This window comes from Chlorocebus sabaeus, chromosome 1, assembly GCF_047675955.1.
Source record: "Chlorocebus sabaeus isolate Y175 chromosome 1, mChlSab1.0.hap1, whole genome shotgun sequence".
NCBI classification, from domain to species: domain Eukaryota; kingdom Metazoa; phylum Chordata; class Mammalia; order Primates; family Cercopithecidae; genus Chlorocebus; species Chlorocebus sabaeus.
Genome location: NC_132904.1, coordinates 44,136,194 through 44,156,944, shown reverse-complemented (window position 1 = coordinate 44,156,944; position 20,751 = coordinate 44,136,194). Strand labels below are relative to the sequence as shown.

The window sequence follows — 20,751 nt, the reverse complement described above, 5'->3', positions numbered from 1 at the left end:
GCATTTTAAGCCCAAACAACTCTTTGTTCCTTTACAGTGGTGGGCTTTGGGATGGACCCTGACCTTCAGATGGATATCATCACCGAGCTTGACCTTGTGAACACCACCCTTGGAGTGGCTCAGGTGTCTGGAATGCACAATGCCAGCAAAGCATTTTTATTTCAAGGTAAAGGCACCTTCTTTCCTGCATGGTGGCAGGAGGTTGGGGAGGAGGGTCTGCCTGGGGAGTGCTCATCTGGTGTGTGTTTGTCTGGAGATCGCCTTTGCTATTTCTCTTGTGTTGCTGTCCTGAGTGCTTAGATATGCAGGGGGTATTATTCTGAGGGCAGGAGGGAGGCATTAGAGATGGTGGTGAAATATTTGGTTTGGCAGTGAAATATTTCCTTGATTTTGGTGAGGATCTAAAGTGGAATGAATTTATAAAATACTTGAAAGTCATTGACCAGCCATATTATTGTTACAGGATATTTCTCTAGCTGTTACCAATACCTTTGCCTGTACTTATGCCTATACCTATATTTACAACTTTCATCTAGTGGATAGGCCATAAGGACAGAGGAAAACTTATGGCTGCATTCTCCTTGGGGTAGAACTTACTCAGTTCTGCCTACTATAAGCTGGACTACAATTCATTAAATCATTCAGCAAGCATTTATAGAGAAAACATGGTGTGGTTTTAGAAGCATGGTGTTTCTCACAATTTTGGAGGCTGTGAAATCCAAGAATAAGGCATGAGCAGATTTGGTACCTAGTGGGGGCTGGCTCTCTCTGCTTCCAAGATGATGCCTTGTTACTGTGTCCTGTGGACTGCTGTGTCCTCATATGGTGAAAGGGATGGAAAGGCAGAAAAATAACTAGCTAGTTTCCTTTCTAAAGACACTAATCCATTCACGAGGGCAAAGACCTCATAATTTAATCACTGCCTAAAGGCCCCACCTCTTAATACTAATGCACTGGGGATTCAGTTTTAATATGAATTTTGGTGGGACACAAATATTCAAATCAGCAAAGTGATATGTCAACAGATACTTAAAAAATAGATAGAAAGCCTGGTATAGGAAGGGGTGGGGTCTCAGAGCATTCTGAATAGAGGAAATAGTATGTGTAAAGGTAAGGCAAAAGCATGGCGGAAGGGTGGTGAACGTCTGGAGGGGTAGACAGGGACTAGGTTACATGGGACCCTGTTGGCAGAGCTGATACTCTGCTGATGTGTGTGGGTTTGGGTGTACTGATGATTTATGGCTGGTGTCCATTTTGATAGGTGGGATGCCATGTACTTTTTGTTACCTGTTTTAAGTATTACCCTTGCCTGTAGGCCAGTTAATGGCTTTGTGCTTTACTCTCAGAGAAGTGAGGCCTTTGTAGAGATTTAAACCGGGAAATGAACTGACCAGATACCATAGTAAGGCAGCCTGGATATTCCTCTATGAAAATGCCTGGCATGGTTCTTTTAACTGAGCCTTTTATGATGATAATAAAAGGATTATTTTAGCATGGCTGAACCAACATAATAGAATGAGATTTACATATTTACAGTGCAGATAACTTAAGATGTTAATGATATATAGCAAATCTACAGTTATTATGTAATATATAACAAGAATATGTACATACTAATTTTCACTTGCTCCTTACTAATGAACTGGTGAAGTATGTAAGCTGGGTACCGTTAAAAGAGTAGACTGAATTACTTTGTTTTTGCATTGTGCGAGATCTGCCCAGTCACTGTTGACAGTCCATACCTTTCTTGATCTGAGCAAGGCTGCTGACACTTTGTAAACAAAGTTGCTATGGAAACCTGACTGGTCTGTAAGCTTGAAGAAGGCAAGAGTCCTGCAGATCTAGATACTCCTAGATCCTCAGGGCCAACTATTGTGCATGAAGCATAGTAGGTGATTAATAAACATTTTGAATGGAATTAAAATTTCTTTTGTTCTATGTACCTTATAAAAAAGCTTACTGCTTGCTTTAGTCACTACTATTCATTCATTCTACAAGTGTAGGTCCCCTGGGCTGGAACTCTACTCTCTAGTCTGTGTATTCTCTGTTTTGGCAACTGTCTCTGTGATGTCTGCCCAGCTACAACAACTGGGAGGGATTTTCAGCTTCTTCAAGGGGAAGAGTAACTTCTTTATGGAACTTTGACAGAGAATGCCTTTCTCTTATATACCCTGTGATTATATTGGGCTCACCTAGAAAATTCAGGACAATCTCCCCCATCTCAAGACCAGTAACTTAATCACATCTGCAAATCCCTTCTGTCATGTAAGGTAACATAATCATAGATTCTGTCAATTAACACCTGGACATTTTTGGGGAGCCATTATTTTGTTTACCACAAAATCTTCCCTCTAGATCCAGAAGATTCATGTCTTTCCCACGTGCAAAATACATTCACCCCATCCGAGTATCTCAAAAAGTCTTAATCCATCATAGCAACAACTCAAAGATTGAAATCTCCCCTAATCTCAGCTGAAAAATTCTACCTCTCATTAAGTAATCTAAATCAGATATGGGAGAGACAGTGGGTATAATCCATTTTGGGGAAAAAATTTCTCTCTATTGTGGTCCTGTGAAGCTGAAAAACAGGTAATCTGCTTCCAAAATACAATGGCAGGACAGACATAAGATACCAGTTATAGATATTTCTGTTCCAAAGGAAGGAAATGGAAAGAAGAAAGGAGTCACTGGTCCCAGACACTTGTGAAATTCAGCAGTGCAAACTCCATTGGGTTCAAGTCTTAGAAATAATCCTCTTTGGTTTTGGCTCTGTCTTCTGGCTTGTGGCTCATTCCTCTGAGACATCGTTCATTTTTCGTGAAGAATAGCATTTGTTTGCAGTTGAGTAGTTTTATCAGCTTGTTTCCTGCCTGTAAAGTTTTGGGGGTTTGTCAGACATCTTTCTTTCATTGTGTCCTCTCTGTCTTCTTCAGTACAAATTGGCAGGGTTTCTGTTGGTATAATATTGTCAAGAAACTTGAAGGTCTCCTGTCCACTAGACAAGCAGCTTATCCACAGATCTGTCCTGGATAATGCTGTCTCTATTCCTGACTACTTCTGAGATGACTGAAGGGAATCCATAACTCACATACTGATCTCTACAAAGAGGCCTGTAGGTGATTGAATATTTTGACCTTTTGATCCTTCCAAGGCACTATCAAAAAGTTGTTTAGCCACAACTTGGCTCTAGAGCAGGCTTTCCCTGATAGTGTATCTCCTTTTATTGTCTTCTGCAATCTGGATAGGCTGAAAACTCCCTGAATTATCAAGACCTGACTCCTTTTTGCTTAACAGCTCTTCTCTCAATCCCTCACTTTTCTCTCACATTTTGCCATAAACAGCAAGAAGAAATCAGACTGTACCTTCAACACTTTGCTTGGAAATCTCCTCACCTAAATATCCAAGTTTATTTTACTTTCCACCTAACTACAGGACAAAATGCAGATAAGCTTTCTGGCATCAGGTAACAAGGATCCCCCATCTTTGGGTATTCATTCAGTAATATGTCCCTCATTTCCTTTTAAAGCCTTCACTGGGACCACTTTTAACATCTATATTTATTTTTAACTCCCTGTTGAAGTCAGTTGGCCTTTTCTACCATGCTCCTTAAAAATTTTCCAGGCTCTACCCTATTACCCAATGCCAAAGCCTCTTCCACATTTTTAGGTATTTGTTACAGCAGCACCCCACTTCCAGTTACCTAAAGTTTGCATTGGTTTCTTACTGGTGCTGTAACAAATTACTACAAATGTAGTGACTTAAAATAAATTTATTATACTTCTAGAGGTCATAAATTCAAAAAGAGATTTATGGGTTTAAAACTAAGGTGTTAGTAGAGCTGTGTTCTTCCTGGAAGCTCTACTGAATATTCATTCAGTTCATTGCCTGTTGCAGCTTCCAGAAATTGCCGCATTCCTTGGCTCATGGCTGCATGAGTCCAAGGTCAACTTCTGTTGTCACATTTCCTTCTCTCTGATTCTGTCGTCATATTGTCTTCTCTGATACTGACCTTCTGCCTTCCATTTTCCCTTATAAGAAATCTTGTGATTTTGTTGGAACCACCCAGATAATCTAAGTATTATCAAGATTCATAATTTAATCACATCTGCAAAATCTTTTTTTGCTGTATAAGATGACATAGTTACAGGTTCTGGGGATTAAAATATGAAGATCTTTTGGGGTCCATTCTATCATAGAATGGCTAAGCATTGTTGGCCATAAATATGAATATAATGATGTTTCCTGAGTACTACAATTAAATCTTCCTTTTTCTAGTGCAGTACTGTTCAATCAAAATGTATTGTGAACTGCATCTTTAATTTTAAAATCTGTAAGAGCCACATTAAAAAAGTAAAAGGAAACAGGTAAAATTAATTATATATTTTATTTAACCCAATATATAAAAAATATTATTTAAACATATGGTCAGCACAAAAATATATTAATATTTTACTTAAAAAAAAAGTCTTCAAAATTAAGTGGTATTTTACACTTAAAACACATTCCGATTTGCGTGCTAAATTTTTAATCTGTAGTAACTGATATGTATTTTGATTTCATAAAATTTATAGTTAAAAAAGTAGATTCATCAAATTGTACAGAATTATTAGATTAAAAAATTAAACAGGTTTATTGAGGTATAATTACATTATAATAAACTGTGTGTATTCGAAATATACAACTTGGTAATTTTAATATACAAATATACCTGTGCAACTATCATCACAATCAGGAAAAATGAACATACTTATCACCCAAAAGTTTTACCTTTTTTCTTATATAATTCCTCCCACCTACCTCTCCTTCTAGGCAACTATTGATCTGCTTTCTGTCACTGTACACTAATTTGCATTTTCTAGAATTTTATATAAACAGAATCATACAATATGTGCTTTTTTGATCTGGATTCTTTTATTCATTATGGGTATTTTGAGATTTATACATATTGCAGCATGTAAAGTGCTTTTCTTATAGGCAGTGTATAGTTGGGGGCTTAACTTTTTTTTGAACCAATAAAATAAATTTGTGTTTTTTCATCAGGGTATTTATTTACATTTAATGTGATTATTGACATGATTGTATTTAAGTTTATCTTCTTGTTATTTGTTTCCTACCTGTTCCATGTATTCTTTGTTCCCTTTCCCCTCTTTCTGTCTTCTTTTGGATTAATCGAATATTTTTTACAATTTTGTTTTATCTTTATTGGCTTATTAGCTATAACTCTTTGTTTTGCTATTTAAGTTATAAACTCCAGACTACATTGTTATTTTTTATTTAATGAGTCAATTATCTTTTAAACAGATTTAGATAATAAAATCAATTATACGTTTAACTCATGTAGTTTCTTTTTTTCCCCAAGTTTTGTTTTAGGTTCAGGGGGTACCTGTCCAGATTTGTTATATGGGTAAATTACGTGTTGCTGAGGTTTGGTATACAAACGATCCCATCACCCAGGTGGTGAGCATAATTCCCTATAGGTAGTGTTTCAGCCCACAGACTGCCTCCCACTCTCCCACCCGAAGTCGTCCCCAGTGTCTATTTTTCCCATCTGTGTCTGTACTCTTGCAGTTTGTTTTCTGTGTTCTTCATTCTCTTGTGTAACTTTATATTTCCACCTGATATTATTTTCATCCTGCCTGAAGGACTTTCTTTAACATTTAACATTTCTTTCTTCACTAATATTTCTTATAGTGCAGGGCTGCTGGTGATAAATTCTTTTAGATTTTCTATGTCTGCAAAAGTCTTTATTTTGCTTTTATTTTTGAAATATATCTTTGCTAAGTATAACATTCTGGGTCAACAGGTTTTTGTCCCCATTCTTTAAAGATGCCTTTTCACTTATATTTTTTCTAAAAAGAAGTCTGTTGTTACCATATTTTTGTTCTCTGGAGACAATTATTTTTCCCTGCTTTTAAGACTTTATCACTGATTTTGAGCAATTTTATTACGATGTCCCTGGTGTGTTTTTTGTCATGTTTCTGGCATATGAGATCTATTGGACTTGGGCAAAATTTGACCATTATGTCTTCAAATATTTTTTCTGTTCCTTCTTTTTTTCTTCTATAGGGACTACAGTTACATGTATATATTTGACTACTTGAAGTTGTGCCATAACTAATTGATGTTATATTTATTTAAAATATTTACTTAGGCCAGGTACTGTGGCTCACAGCCATAATCCCAACACTTTGAGAGGTTGAGGCAGGAGGATTGCTTGAGCCCAGGAATTCAAGACCAGCTGGGGCAATACAGTGTGACCCCATCTCTACAAAATATAAAACAAAAATTATTTTAAAAAGATGTAAACATTAAAAAATTTTAAAACATTATTCCTTTTTCTCTCTGTGTATAATTTTTGATCATTTCCATTGTTATGCCTTCAAGGTTACTAAACTTCTATATTATCTGTCATTAATATCACTCAGTGTATTTTTTACCTCATATATTGTAGTTTTAACTCTGTAAGTTCAGTTTGACTGTGTACAAAATCTTGCATGTCTCTACCTAACTCTTTGAATATATGAAATACAGTTGTAATAACTGTTTTAATGTTGTTGAAAATTCTAATAATTGTATCAGTGCGGGGCCAATTTTGATTGATAGATTTTTCTCTTCTTTACTTCTTCCTTGCATGCCTCTTAATTTTTGATTTAATGGCCAATCATTGTGAATTGTATCTTCTTTGGTACTGAGTTTTTGTGTATTCTTATAAATACTTTTGAGTTTTGTTATAGTTACTGGGAAACAATTCAATTCTTTTAGATCCTACTTTAAAGGTTTGTTAGATGGGCCCAGAGAAGTGTTCGTGCTAATAGCTAGGGTAGAACTAATTATTTACCATCATGGAGGCAAGATCCTTCAGCGTACTCTACCCAATGACTCATAAGTTGTGGGATTTTCCAGTTTGACTGGTGGGAATAGGTACTATTTCTGGCCCTTGTGTATGCTGGATACTGCTGCCTTTTGGGTGGGTCTTTCTTGTCCTTGGGTAATTTTCTCACATGCATGCACAAGTTAGTACTCAGCTGAGTACTGATTTTGGGTAGATCTGTGTTTCTGTCTTTGTGGTGTTGTCTTCTCTCATGTAGACTGTCCTGTGAAATCTAGGTGCCTTGGTCTCCCCAGACTCTCAGCTTTCTCTCCTCAACTCAAGGAGATTGCCTGAGTTCTGCCTTCCTATGCTACAGCCCGGAAACTCCCTCAGAGCAGTAAGCTATGGTAATTATAGGGCTCATCTCTTTTGTATCCCATCTCTGAAGGATCACTGCCCTTCACTGACTGATGGCTAGTGTCTTGAAAACTGTAGTTTCATCAAATATTCACTATAAATCTAAATTAAAATTAATTAAAATTATACAAAATTGAAAATTCATTTCCTCAGCCACACTAGCTATATTTCATGTGCTCAATTGCTTTATGTGGCTAGGGGTTACCATATTAGACAGTACAGATCTGGAAATGCTCAGAAATTTTACTGTTTCGCCACAGCTCTGTTAATATAGGCAGGCTTCAAAAACCCTGTGTTTTAAGGTTAATGTATGATAGCAACTATCAAGCTACTTAAGCGCTCTATCTCAAAGTACTTCCATTTACTCATTGATATAGTGGAGGTAATAATAGTACCTACTGTATATGGTTGTAGTGAGGGTGAAATCATACATATAAAGTGCTCGAACAGTACTTGGTGGTGAGCTCTCATTAAACTTGAGTCTATACATTTTAAAGTAATAGGGTATAGCTTTGGCTTTTTTCCCCTCATGTGTATCATCTGCCTTATGTGTTATTGATGTCAGATTTTAACCCAGAGGTAGATTAGGATAGTGGAAAAAGCAGAAGATTGGGGAAGGGCAGAAGATTAAAATTAGCATTTTTTTGTTTTAATTTATTTCATCCTCACTACACTGATATAAAATAGGTACTATTATTACCCCCTTTTGTCAATGAGTAAATGGAAGTATATTGAGGCAGTATTTAAGGGTGTCCGTGGATACGTCTGTTAATGTTTTCAAGCCTCAGTTTCCTTGTCTGGAAATGGGACGAATAAAGAGACTGATGAGAATTCGATGACTACATATGGGAAAGCACTTTCAAAAGTACAAAGTGTAAAAAACCAGTTCATTATTCTTTCCTTCATTTATTTTTATTTCTCCTAATATTTCACCATCTGATGTCCAGCTGTGAATTGTGTGTTAAGAGAATGAAAACCTTCATTTCAATGCTAGCCTATTAATAATATCGATACATTTAAATAGAAACCTCACTTAACTGGGAACATTTCTACAGTACCAATTCCAAAGCCTGGTAGGATTTATTTTGGGGCTAGCCAGCTTTTGAGTTATCTTTGTTACTGCTGTCTTTGTAGAGCGCAAAGAATTGAGTAAGTAAGATTTTTATTTTCTTCTTGCTTGAAGTAAATTTTTTTTAGGGTGTTAAAAGAAAAACTTTAGACAAATTAAATTTAACAGAATTTAACTGAGCAAAGAATGATTCGTGAATCAGGCAGCCCCCGGAACCAGAATAGGTTCAGAGAAACTCTCACTGCTGCGTGGTTGGAGAGGATTTACGGACAGAAAAAGGAAAGTGATGTACAAAAAATGGAAGGAAGTGTGGTACAGAAACAGCTGAATTTGTTTTAGCTTCGCATTTGCCTTGTTCGAACATTTGGCCACTGTGGCTGAAACTTGGTGATCAATATGAGTAGGTTACAGTCTGTTTACACACCCAGTTAGGTTACAGTTCACTATGTATGGAGAACCTTTCAGGTGGAATTTACAAGGAGGGAGCTTTAGGCTAAACTTAATTTGACAATTCTCCCCTTTCAGTACCCTCTCCAAATTGAGAAGCTCACCAAAACTCTAGGCATTGAAGTGACTCTGTCATTGTAAATATATTTAGTTGGTCTCTAATATTACTGGGAAATAGCGGAACATGTGGTTATAGGGACTTCAGTTTTTTTTTGTTTGTTTGTTTGTTTTACATAGAGGTTAGAGTAGAGGGGTCCCTTTTATGTTGGAATCTCTTGTTTTCAGGAGAGAAAAAAACACCTGGTCTGTTTTGGGATCTCTCTCTCTCTCTTTTTTTTAATTTTTAGTTTGATTATGTTATATTTAATTTGAGTGACTTTATTTTGGTTTGATCTGATCTTGTCTGTTGGGGACTAGTATATGAATTTAGTCTAAAAGAAGGTCTGTCATAATTTTGTTTAATAATTCTTTTAATAAGATTTTTTCTTTTTATTTAATTTTTATGAGTACATGATTACATATGGTATTGAAATATTTTGATACAGGCATACAATATGTAATAATGGTCAGGTATTAATGTAGATGAGTGTGACCAAAACTTAGGACTTTAGTGCTATTCTTAGTTATTATTTTGAACTTTTGATCTCAGTATGTCATTTGTAGGTTATGGTGTCTTTATGACTATGTATTTTTGTTTTTTGAGTTTTTGTAGTTTCAGTAGAAGACAATTTGACATTTTATGAATGGCTATGTGTAAACATTTAAAATTTCTGAAAGAATGTAGTATGCCAGGGAGACTATTATGAATATTAGGAAGATAATGTTAAGCATATGGAGTATGTTTTTTAGTTAGGGTCTTTATAAACTAAACTAATTTTTTTTTTTTTTTTTTTTTGAGACAGTCTCCCTGTGTCGCCCAGGCTGTAGTGCAGTGGCGTAATCTTTGCTCACTGCAACCTCTGCCTCCTGGGTTCAAATGATTCTCCCACCTCAGCCTCCCGAGTAGCTGGGATTACAGGTGCCCACCACCACTCCCAGCTAGTTTTTTGTATTTTAAGTAAAGACGGGATTTCACCATGTTGGCCAGACTGGTCTCGAACTCCTGACCTCAACTGATCTGCCCACCTTGGCCTCCCAGAGTGCTGGGATTACAGGCATGAGCCACCATGCCTGGCCTACTCTAACTAAAATTACATAGGTCAAAGAATGAGTTGGACAGACTATTTGTTTTAACTATGCAGTCTGTTTTATTAATCTCGTATAATTGAATCCCTATAGTGCTCAATGTATTTTTTAATGTGTAACAAGAAGTGTCACTAACTATATAGATTTTCTTCTGTTTAATTAGTATGCAATTTAAAGTAAATTATTTATTTTATTTACTATACTTTTAGTAAGAGAATTTAAAGAAGTCTGTTGTGTAACTATAGTTTTTGTACTAGAATTTGTTATAGAGGCTATAATGAGAGATAACTTTTTTTATTTTTTAAATTTAAAAGTTTTGTCTTTGCTTTTAAAAATAATTTCAAGTTTTATTTTAGATTCAGAGGGTACATATGCACATTTGTTACTTGGGTGTATTGTGTGATGCTGAGGTTTGGTGTATAATTGATCTGGTTACCCAGGTAGTAAGCATAGTACCCAGTGGTTTTTCAACCCTTACCCATCAATCTCTTCCCCCTCTAGTAGTCCCCAGTGTCTGTAGTTACCATTTTATGTTCATGTTTATCCAAAATTTAGCTCCCACTTATAAGAACATGTAGTATTTGATTTTCTGTTTCTGCATTAATTTGCTTAGGATAATAGCCTCCAGTTGCATCCATGTTGCGGCAAAGAACATGATTTCATTCTTTTTTTTATGGCTGTGTGATATTCCATGGTATATACATATATACCACATTTCTTTATCCAGTCCACCATTGATGGGCACCTAGACTGATTCCATGTCTTTGCTATTGTGAATAGTGCTGCAACAAACATATGAGTGCACATGTTTTTTGGTAGAATGATTTATTTGCTTTTGGATATGTATATATACACACACACACATATATATTATATACCCAGTGACAGGATTGGTGAGTCAAATGGTAGTTCTGTTTCAGTTCTTTGAGAAATCTCCAAACTGGTTTCCAGAGTAGCTGCGCTAAATTACACTCCCACCAACAGTGTATAAGTGTTTCCTTTTCTCTGCAGCCTCACGAACATCTGTTGTATTTTGACTCTTTAGTAATAGCCATTCTGACAGGTGGGAGATGGTATCTCTTTGTGGTTTGGATTTGTGTCTCTCTAATGATGAGTGATGTGGAGCGTTTTTTCATATGCTTATTGGCAGCTTTTATGTCTTCTTTCTTCTTTTGAAAAGTGTCTGTTCATGTCCTTTGCTGTCTTATTATTATTTGTTTTTTGCTTGTTCAATTGTTTAAGTTCCTGATGGATTCTGGATCGTACACCTTTGTTGGATGCATAGTTTGCAAATATTTTCTCTCATTGTGTATGCTGTCTATTTACTCTGCTGATAGTTTTTTTTTTAAAATTTTTTATTTTGCTATGCAGAAGTTCTTTAATTAGGTCCCACTTGTTAATTTTTGTTTTTGTTGTGATTGCTTTTGATGTATTAGCCATAAATTCTTTGTCAAGGCTGATGTTCAGAATGGTATTTTCTAGGTTTTCTTCTGGGATTTTTATAGTTTGAGGTCTTACATTTCAATTTTTAATCCATCTTGAGTTAATTTTTGTATATGGTGAAAAACAGGAGTCTATTTTCATTCTTCTGTATATGGCAGGTCAGTTATCCCAGCACCATTTATTGAATAGGGAGTCCTTTCCGCATCACTTATCTTTGTCCGCTTAGTAAAGATCAGATAGTTGTAGGTGTGTGGCTTCATTTCTGGATTTTCTATTCTGTTCTATTGGTCTATGTGCTTGTTTTTGTACTAACACCATGCTGTTTACTGTAGGTTGATGTAGCCTTATAGTATAGTTTGGTAATAGAAAATATAGAAGTGGGATAATGTGATGTTTCTGGCTTTACTCTTTCTGCTTAAGACTGTTTTGGTTATGTCAGCTCTTTTTTGGATCCATATACGTTTTAGTGTAGGTTTTAAAAATTAATTCTGTGAAAAATGACATTGGTAGTTTTATAGGAATTGTGTTGAATCCATAGATTGCTTTGGATTGTATGGTCATTTTAACGATAGTGATTCTTCTAGTCCATGAACATGGAATGTTTTTTCATTCGTTGTATCATCTATAATTTCTTTTAGCAGTGTTTTATAGTTCTCCTTGTAGAGAGCTTTCACCTCTGTTGTTAGGTGTATTTCTAGGTATTTTATTTTTTTGTGTGTATATTATAAATGGGACTGTGTTCTTGACTTGGCTCTGAGCTTGAACGTTATTGTTATATAAAAATGTTACTGATTTTTGTACATTGATTTTCTATCCTGAAAGTTTACTGAAGTCGTTTATCAGTTCCAGAACCTTTTGGCGTAGTCTTCAGGGTTTTCTAGCTATAGAATCGTATCATCAGTGGAGAGGGATATTTTGACTTTTTCTTTTCCTATTTGGATGCCTTTAATGTCTTACTCTTGCCTAATTGGTCTGACTAGCACTTCTAGTACTGTGTTAAATAGGAGTGGTGAAAGCAGACATCTCTGCTTGTTCCAGTTCTCAAAGGGAATGCTCCCAGTTTTTGCCTGTCCAATATGATGGTGGCTGTGGGTTTGCATAGATGGCTTTTATTATTTTGAGATATGTTCCTTGGATGTCTAGTTTCTTGAGGGTTTTTATCATAAAGAGATGTTGGATTTTATCAAAAGCTTTTTCTGTGCCTATTTAGATGATCATATGGTTTCTGTTTTAGTTTTCTTTATGTGGTGAATCACATTTATTGATTTGTGTGTGTTGATGGTATCCCTACTTGATCATGATGAATTAACTTTTTGATGTGCTACTGGATTCTGTTTTCTAGTATTTTGCTGAAGAATTTTGTGTCTGTGTTCATTAGGGTAGGGATATTGGCCTATAGTTTTAGTTTTTCATTGTGTCTTTGTTTTTGATAACAGGGTGATGCTGGCTTCGTAGAATGAGTTAGGATTTTACGGAATAGTTTCAGTGGAATTGGTACCAGCTTTTCTTTGTATATGTGGTAGAATTTGGCTGTGAATCCATCTGTCCTGGGCTTTTTTTTGGTAGATAGGATTTTTAAAAATTACTTAGTCAATCTCGGAACTTGATATTGGTTTGTTCAGGGGTTTAGTTCTTTCTTGGTTCAATCATGGGAAGTTACGTGTTTCCAGGAATTTATCCATTTCTAGATAGATTTTCTGGTTTGTGTGCATAGAGATGTGTATAGTAGTCTCTGAGGATCTTTTATATTTCTGGGGGATTGGTTGAAATGTCACCTTTGTTGTTTCTGATTGTGCTTTTTTGGATATTCTTTTTTCTTTGTTAATCTAGCCAGTGCTCTATTGATCTTGTTTATCCTTTCAAATACCAACTTTTGGTTTCATTGATTCTTTGGGTGGACTTTTGAGTCTCAATTTCTTTCAGTTCTGCTCTTATTTTAGTTATTTATTATCTTCTACTAGCTTTGGGGTTAGTTTTTTCTTGTTTTTCTAGGGGTGAAAAACACTAGCTTTGGGGTCATTTTTTTCTTGTTTTTCTGGGTGTGTTGTTAGACCGACCAGTGATGTGAGATCTTTCTAACTGTTTGAGGTAGGCCGTTAGTGCTATAAGCCTTCCTCTTAAGATGGCTTTTGCTGCAGAGGGATATATTTAACATTATTGCCATATTTATTTTAAACTATGCCAAAAGGCACCTAATAAATGATATCTATCTAGAAGAGGGAAAGCCTTTGGTAATGTTTTCCGTTTTTTAACCTATTATAGGTTATAAGGAGTGGACTAATGTTTTGTTTGTGCCTGATTATGAAGTAATAAAAATACTATTTAATTTTTTTTGGTCCACATCTCACCATTTATTTTTTATCATCTGATATTGTCATAATAACTTTAGAAAAATTACATTTAACAAAGTTTAATTAAGCAAAGAATAATTTGTGAATTGAACAACCACACTCCCCCACTCCAACCAGAATAAGTCTAGTACTGTTACGATTGGAGAGGATTTACAGACAGAAAAAAGAAAGTGGTATACATAAAACAAAAGTGAGGTATGGAAATAGTTGAATTGTTTACCGCTTGGCATTTACTTTATTTAAACATTGTTTAAACAGTTGGCTGCCTTTGGTTGGCTAAAACTCAATGATTGGTGTAAGAGTATGTTACTGTCTGTTTACATATCCAGTTAGGTTTCAGTTCACTATGTATAGAAAAACTTACAAGGAGGCAACTTTAGACCAAATTTAGCAACAAATTAGGGATGGTGTGGGGAAAAGAATGAGTGTCTATGGGTAAGGCTGGCACAGATGTTTAAGCTGAAAACTTTCCTAAATACCAGCATTAGATTTTCAAAAATCATTTTGGAATACCCCTGCTTTGCTTTGAGTGGTACTCGGAGAAGATCTGAGAGTTTGAAACTATACTTCTCCTTGACTGACAGTGTCTTAGTGTTAAGTTGTTGGGTGGATGTGTCATTGGTGGTTCATTTATAAAAGTGAATTAGAATATGCATGAGTGCAAATTCTTTAATATGTTGCTTTTTTTTTTTTTTTTTTTTTTCCTGCCAGGAAAGTGCTACCTTTCAGGAGTTCTGCTTCAAAAGAGTTTCTAAAGGAAGGATAGATAGTATCTTTCAAGTAGCTTGTTTTATGTGACAAGATAGAACAAAGGCTAATGTACCTGCTTCTAGGGGAAGATTCAGGAATTTAGCACCTATTTGCATTCTAGGCTTTGAGCTACATGTTGTGGAAGACCTAGATGAATAAGGTAAAGATCTCAGCCTCAACTAGGTTACAGTTGAGAAGGGTAAATATGACCCCTGGCAGCCTAACTCAGAATAAAAGAGAACTGGCTTGCCATCAAGTGTGAATAAAGTAAGAATGTTCAAGAAAGGAACTTCTTTTTACTGCGTAACCTGGGAAATGGTCTTTTGGGGAACAGACCTTGGAAGATGTACAGGAGTTAAATATGTGGTTTCTTTTTCATAGGAACACTGCCCATGTGTAATCATTTTCACAAAACGGTGCTTGAGGCTTGAGCTATAGCTGTTAATGCTCAGAAATATCTGAGTAAGATGGAATTACCCAAAGGGTTTGTTTAATGCCGATCTTCCAGATTTCCTGCCACCCACTGTTGCCCAAGTCTGAATTGTTTTTTCTGTTGATTGGATGAGCCTAGTCACTAATTACCTCTGGGAGCATTTACTAGTCAACTTCACTTTGAGTGGAGTGATTTAGTATAACTTTGCCTTTAATCAATTAGCCGAGTGATTCAATTCGCATACCACTGTCTCCCAAATATAGGTGTTTTTGCTCTTGCCAAATAAAAGCTCAAGCTAGCTGTGAGAGTGGAGTTTTTTCAAATCCCTCTCTGGGGCAAATTAACACCTGCACTGGCTTATTCTGGAAAATCATTAAATGGCTTTGTGATTATCATAGAGCAAATAAGCTCTGTGTTTATTCTCCAAATCTGTCCACATCTACCGTCTGCACTAAAATCTATTCTCTCAGTCATGCTCCTTCTGCCATCAAATAGTATGTTAAGGAAAGCAGAGTTGGAGAGAGACAGCAGAGAATGCAAAGTTATAAGAATTACTTTAGAAACTATTTAGCTATATGGGCCAATTTCATCTGAACAAATTAACCTTGGACAAATTGCTTTATCTCTTGAAATTTGTTGCCTCTTCAGACATTGAATAATAATGATAATGTCCAAGGTAGAAGATATTTTTAAGGATTAGTTTAGATAAATTCATCGTGTGAGAAAAAGACATTTATTTAATATTAAAATTTCTTTCAATAGTTTTTGGGGAACAGGTGGTTTTTGGTTACATGGATAAATTATTTACTGGTGCTTTTTGAGATTTTGGTGCACACATGACCTGGGCAGTGTACACTGTACCCAATGTGTAGTTTTTTTTATCCCTCACCCCATTCCTACCCTTCCCGACAAGTCCCCAAAGTCCATTATAAGTTATACAGTATTTGGTTTTCCACTCCTGAGTTACAGTTATTTCATTTAGAATAACGGTCTCCAGGCTGGGCGTGGTGGCTCATGCCTGTAATCCCAGTACTTTGGGAGGCCGAGGTGGGCAGATCACCTGAGGTCAGGAGTTTGAGACCAGCCTGGCCAACATGGTGAAACCCTGTCTCTACTAAAAATAGAAAAGTTAGCCGGGCATGGTGGCGCACACCTGTAGCCCCAGCTACTTGGGAGACTGAGGCAGGAGAATTGCTTGAACCCAGGAGGTGAAGGTTGCAGTGAGTGAAGATCGCACCACTGCACTCCAGCCTAGGCGACAGACCAAGACTCTGTCTCAAAAAAAAAAAAAAGAATAATGGTCTCCAACTCCATCCATGTTGCTGTGAATGCCATTATTTCTTTCCTCTTTATGGCTGAGTAGTATTCCATGGTATATATATACCACATTTTCTTTTTCTTTTTTTTTTTTTTTTTTTTGAGACAGAGTCTCGTTCTGTCGCTCAGGCTGGAGTGCAGTGGCACGATCTCTGCTCACTGCAACCTCCACTTCCTGGGTTCAAGTGACTCCTCTACCTTAGCCTCCCCAGCAGCTGGGACTACAAGTGCATGCCACCATGCCCGGCTAATTTTTGTATTTTAGTAGAGATGGGGTTTCACCATATTGGCCGGGCTGATCTCAAACTCCTGACCTCATGATCTGCCCGCCTTGGCCTCACAAAGTGCTGAGATTACAGGCGTGAGCCACTGTGCCCAGCCACACGTTTTCTTTATCTACTTATTGGTCAATGGGCATTTTGGCTGGTTCCATATTTTTGCAATTGCTAATTGTGCTACTATAAACATGCATGTGTAGGTTTCTTTTTTGTATAATGACTTTTCCTCTGGGTAGATACCCAACAGTGGAATTGCTGGATCAGATGGTTCTACTTTAGTTCTTTAAGGAATCTTCATACTGTTTTCCATAGTGGTTATACTGGTTTACATTCTCAGCAGCAGTGTAAAAGTGTTCCCTTTTTTATCACATCCATGCCAACATCTATTATTTTTTAGTTTTTAAATTATGGCCATTCTTGTAGGAGTAAGGTGGTATCTCATTTTGGTTTTAATTTGCATTTCCCTGATAATTGGTGATATTGAACTTTTTTTTTTTAATAAAATGATACTTTTATTATCAGTCAACATAGTCCTTGACAAAGCGAGCTTCATTATAGAAATGTTTTTAGAAAAAAAAACAGAGCTTAAAAAACAAAATATATGTTAACTGGATAATATGTATTTCAATAGGCCGGGTGGAGTGGCTCATGCCTGTAATCCCAGCACTTTGGGAGGTCGAGGCAGGTGGATCATGAGGTTAGGAGTTTGAGACCAGCCTGGCCAATATAGTGAAACCCCATCTCTACTAAAAATACAGAAATTAGCCGGGCATGGTGGCATATGCTTGTAGCCCAGTTACTCGGGAGGCTGAGGCAGGAGAATCGCTTGAACCTGGGAGACAGAGGTTGTAGTGAGCCAAAGTAGTGCCACTGCATTCCAGCCTGGGTACCAGAGCGAGACTCCAGCTCAGACAAGAAAAAGAAAAAAATATATATATTTCAATAAAATATTTATTTATTTTTTATACTTTAATTTCTAGGTACATGTGCACAATGTGCAGTTTTGTTACATAGGTATACATGTGCCATGTTGGTGTGCTGCACCCGTTAACTCATCATTTACATTAGGTATATCTCCTAATGCTATCCCTCCCGCCTCCCCCCACCCCACTACAGGCCCCGGTGTGTGATGTTCCCACCCAGTGTCCAAGTGTTCTCATTGTTCAATTACCACCTATGAGTGAGAGCATACGGTGTTTGGTTTTCTGTCCTTGCGATAGTTTGCTCAGAATGGTGGGTTCCAGCTTCATCCATCTCCCTACAAAGGACATGAACCCATCCTTTTTTGTGGCTGCATAGAATTCCATGGTGTATATGTGCCAAATTTTCTTAATCCAGTCTATCATTGATGGACATCTGGGTTGGTTCCAAGTCTTTGCTATTGTGAATAGTGCTACAATAAACATACGTGTGCATGTGTCTTCATAGCAGCATGATTTATAATCCTTTGGGTATATGCCCAGTAATAGGATGGCTGGGTCAAATGGTATTTTCTAGTTCTAGATCCTTGAGGAATTCCCACATTGTCTTCCACAATGGTTGAACTAGTTTACAGTCCCACCAACAGTGTAAAAGTGTTCCTATTTCTCCACATCCTCTCCAGCACCTGTTGTTTCCTGACTTTTTAATAATTGCCATTCTAACTGGTGTGAGATGGTATCTCATTGTGGTTTTGATTTGCATTTCTCTGATGACCAGTGATGGTGAGCATCTTTTCGTGTGTCTGTTGGTTGCATAAATGTCTTCTTTTGAGAAATGTCTGTTCATATCCTTCACCCACTTTTTGATGGGGTTGTTTGATTTTTCTTGTAAATTTGTTTAAGTTCTTTGTAGATTCTGGATATTAGCCCTTTGTCAGATGGGGAGATTGTAAAATTGCTATCCCATTCTGTAGGTTGCTGTTCACTCTGATGGTAGCTTCTTTTGCTACGCAAAAGCTCTTTAGTTTAATTAGATCCCATTTGTCAATTTCGGCTTTTTTGCCATTGCTTTTGGTGTTTTAGTCATGAAGTCTTTGCCCATGCCTATGTCCTCAATGGTATTGCCTAGGTTTTCTTCTAGGGTTTTTATGGTTTTAGGTCTAACATTTAAGTCTTTAATCCATCTTGAATTAATTTTTGTATAAGGTGTAAGGAAGGGATCCAGTTTCAGCTTTCTAAATATGGCTAACCCAGTTTTCCCAGCACCATTTATTAAATAGGGAATGCTTTCCCCCTTTCTTGTTTTTGTCAGGTTTGTCAAAGATCAGATGGTTGTAGATGTGTGGTATTATTTCCAAGGGCTGTATTCTATTCCATTGGTCTATATATCTGTTTTGTTACCAGTACCATGCTGTTTTGGTCACTGTAGCCTTATAGTATAGTACGAAGTCAGGTAGCTGATGCCTCCAGCTTTGTTCTTTTGGCTTAGGATTGTCTTGGCAATGTGGGCTCTTTTTTGGTTCCATACAAACTTTAAAGTAGTTTTCTCCAATTCTGTGAAGAAAGTCATTGGTAGCTTGATGGGGATGGCATTGAATCTATAAATTATTTTGGGCATTAGGGCCATTTTTATGATACTGATTCTTCCTATCCATGAGCATGGAATGTTCTTGCCATTTGTTTGTGTCCTCTTTTATTTCATTGAGTAGTGGTTTGTAGTTCTCCTTGAAGAGGTCCTTCACATCCCTTGTAAGTTAGATTCCTAGGTATTTTATTCTCTTTGAAGCAATTGTGAATGGAGTTCACTCATGATTTGGTTCTCTGTGTGTTTATTGTGTATAGGAATGTTTCTGATTTTTGCACATTGATTTTGTATCATGAGACTTTGCTGAAGTTGCTTATCATCTTAAGGAGATTTTGGGCTGAGACGATGGAGTTTTCTAAATATATAATCATGTCATCTGCAAACAGGGACAATTTGACTTCTTCTTTTCCTAACTGAATACCCTTTATTTCTTTCTCCTGCCTGATTGCCCTGGCCAGAACTTCCAACACTATGTTGAATAGGAGTGGTGAGAGAGGACATCCCTGTCTTGTGTCAGTTTTCAAAGGGAATGCTTCTAGTTTTTACCCATTCAGTATGATATTGGCTGTGGGTCTGTCATAAATAGCTCTTATTATTTTGAGATACATCCCATGAATACCTAGTTTATTGAGAGTTTTTAGTATGAAGGGCTGTTGAATTTTGTCAAAGACCTTTTCCTCATCTATTGAGATAATCATGTGGTTTTTGTCTTTGGTTCTGTTTATATGATGGATTATGTTTATTGATTTTGTGTATATTGAACCAGCCTTGCATCCCAGGGATGAAGCCAACTTGATCGTGGTGGATTAGCTGTTTGATGTGCTGCTTGACTCAGTTTTATTGAGGATTTTTGCATCAATGTTCATCAGGGATGTTGGTCTAAAATTTTCTTTTTTGGTTGTCTGTATGCCAGGCTTTGGTATCAGGATGATACTGGCCTCATATAATGAGTTAAGTAGGATTCCCTCTTTTTCTATTGATTGGAATAGTTTTGGAAGGAATGGTACAAGCTCCCCTTTGTACATCCGGTAGAATCTGGCTGTGAATCCGTCTGGTCCTGGACTTTTTTTGGTTGGTAGGCTATTAATTATTGCCTCAATTTCAGAGCCTTTTATGGGTCTATTCAGGGATTCAACTTCTCCCTGGTTTAGTCTTGGGAGGGTATATGTGTCCAGGAATTTATCCGTTTCTTCTAGATTTTCTAGTTTATTTGTGTAGAGGTTTTCATAGTATTATCTGCTGGTAGTTTGTATTTCTGTGGGATCGGTGGTGATATCCCCTTTATCATTTTTTATTGCATCTATTTGATTCTTCTCTCTTTTCTTCTTTATTAGTCTTGCTAGCGGTCTATCAATTTTGTTGATCTTTTCAAAAAACCAACTCCTGGATTCATCGATTTTTTTGAAGTTTTTTTTTGTGTCTCTATCTCCTTCAGTTCTGCTCTGATCTTAGTTATTTCTTGTCTTCTGCTAGCTTTTGGATGTGTTTGCTCTTGCTTCTCTGGTTCTTTTAATTGTAATGTTATGGTGTCAATTTTAGATCTTTCCTGCTTTCTCTTGTGGGCATTTAGTGCTATATATTTCCCTCTACACACTGCTTTAAATGTGTCCCAGAGATTCTGGTATGTTGTATCTTTGTTCTCATTGGTTTCAAAGAACATCTTTATTTCTGCCTTCATTTTGTTATGTACCCAGTAGTCATTCAGGAGCAGGTTGTTCAGTTTCCATGTAGTTGAGCAGTTTTGA

General features: G+C 36.7%; 1 protein-coding gene across 2 annotated transcripts in view; it reads left to right on the top strand.

Annotated features, from left to right (window-relative positions):
* The window catches only part of NELL1 (neural EGFL like 1), a 936,950-nt gene that overhangs the window by 8,457 nt on the left and 907,742 nt on the right, over window positions 1-20,751 (top strand). For both annotated transcript variants that reach the window (XM_008004248.3, XM_008004241.3), the window contains exon 2: window positions 38-166. In XM_008004248.3, coding sequence (XP_008002439.3) covers window positions 38-166 — 129 coding nt within the window. The remainder of the gene's footprint in view (window positions 1-37; window positions 167-20,751) is intronic.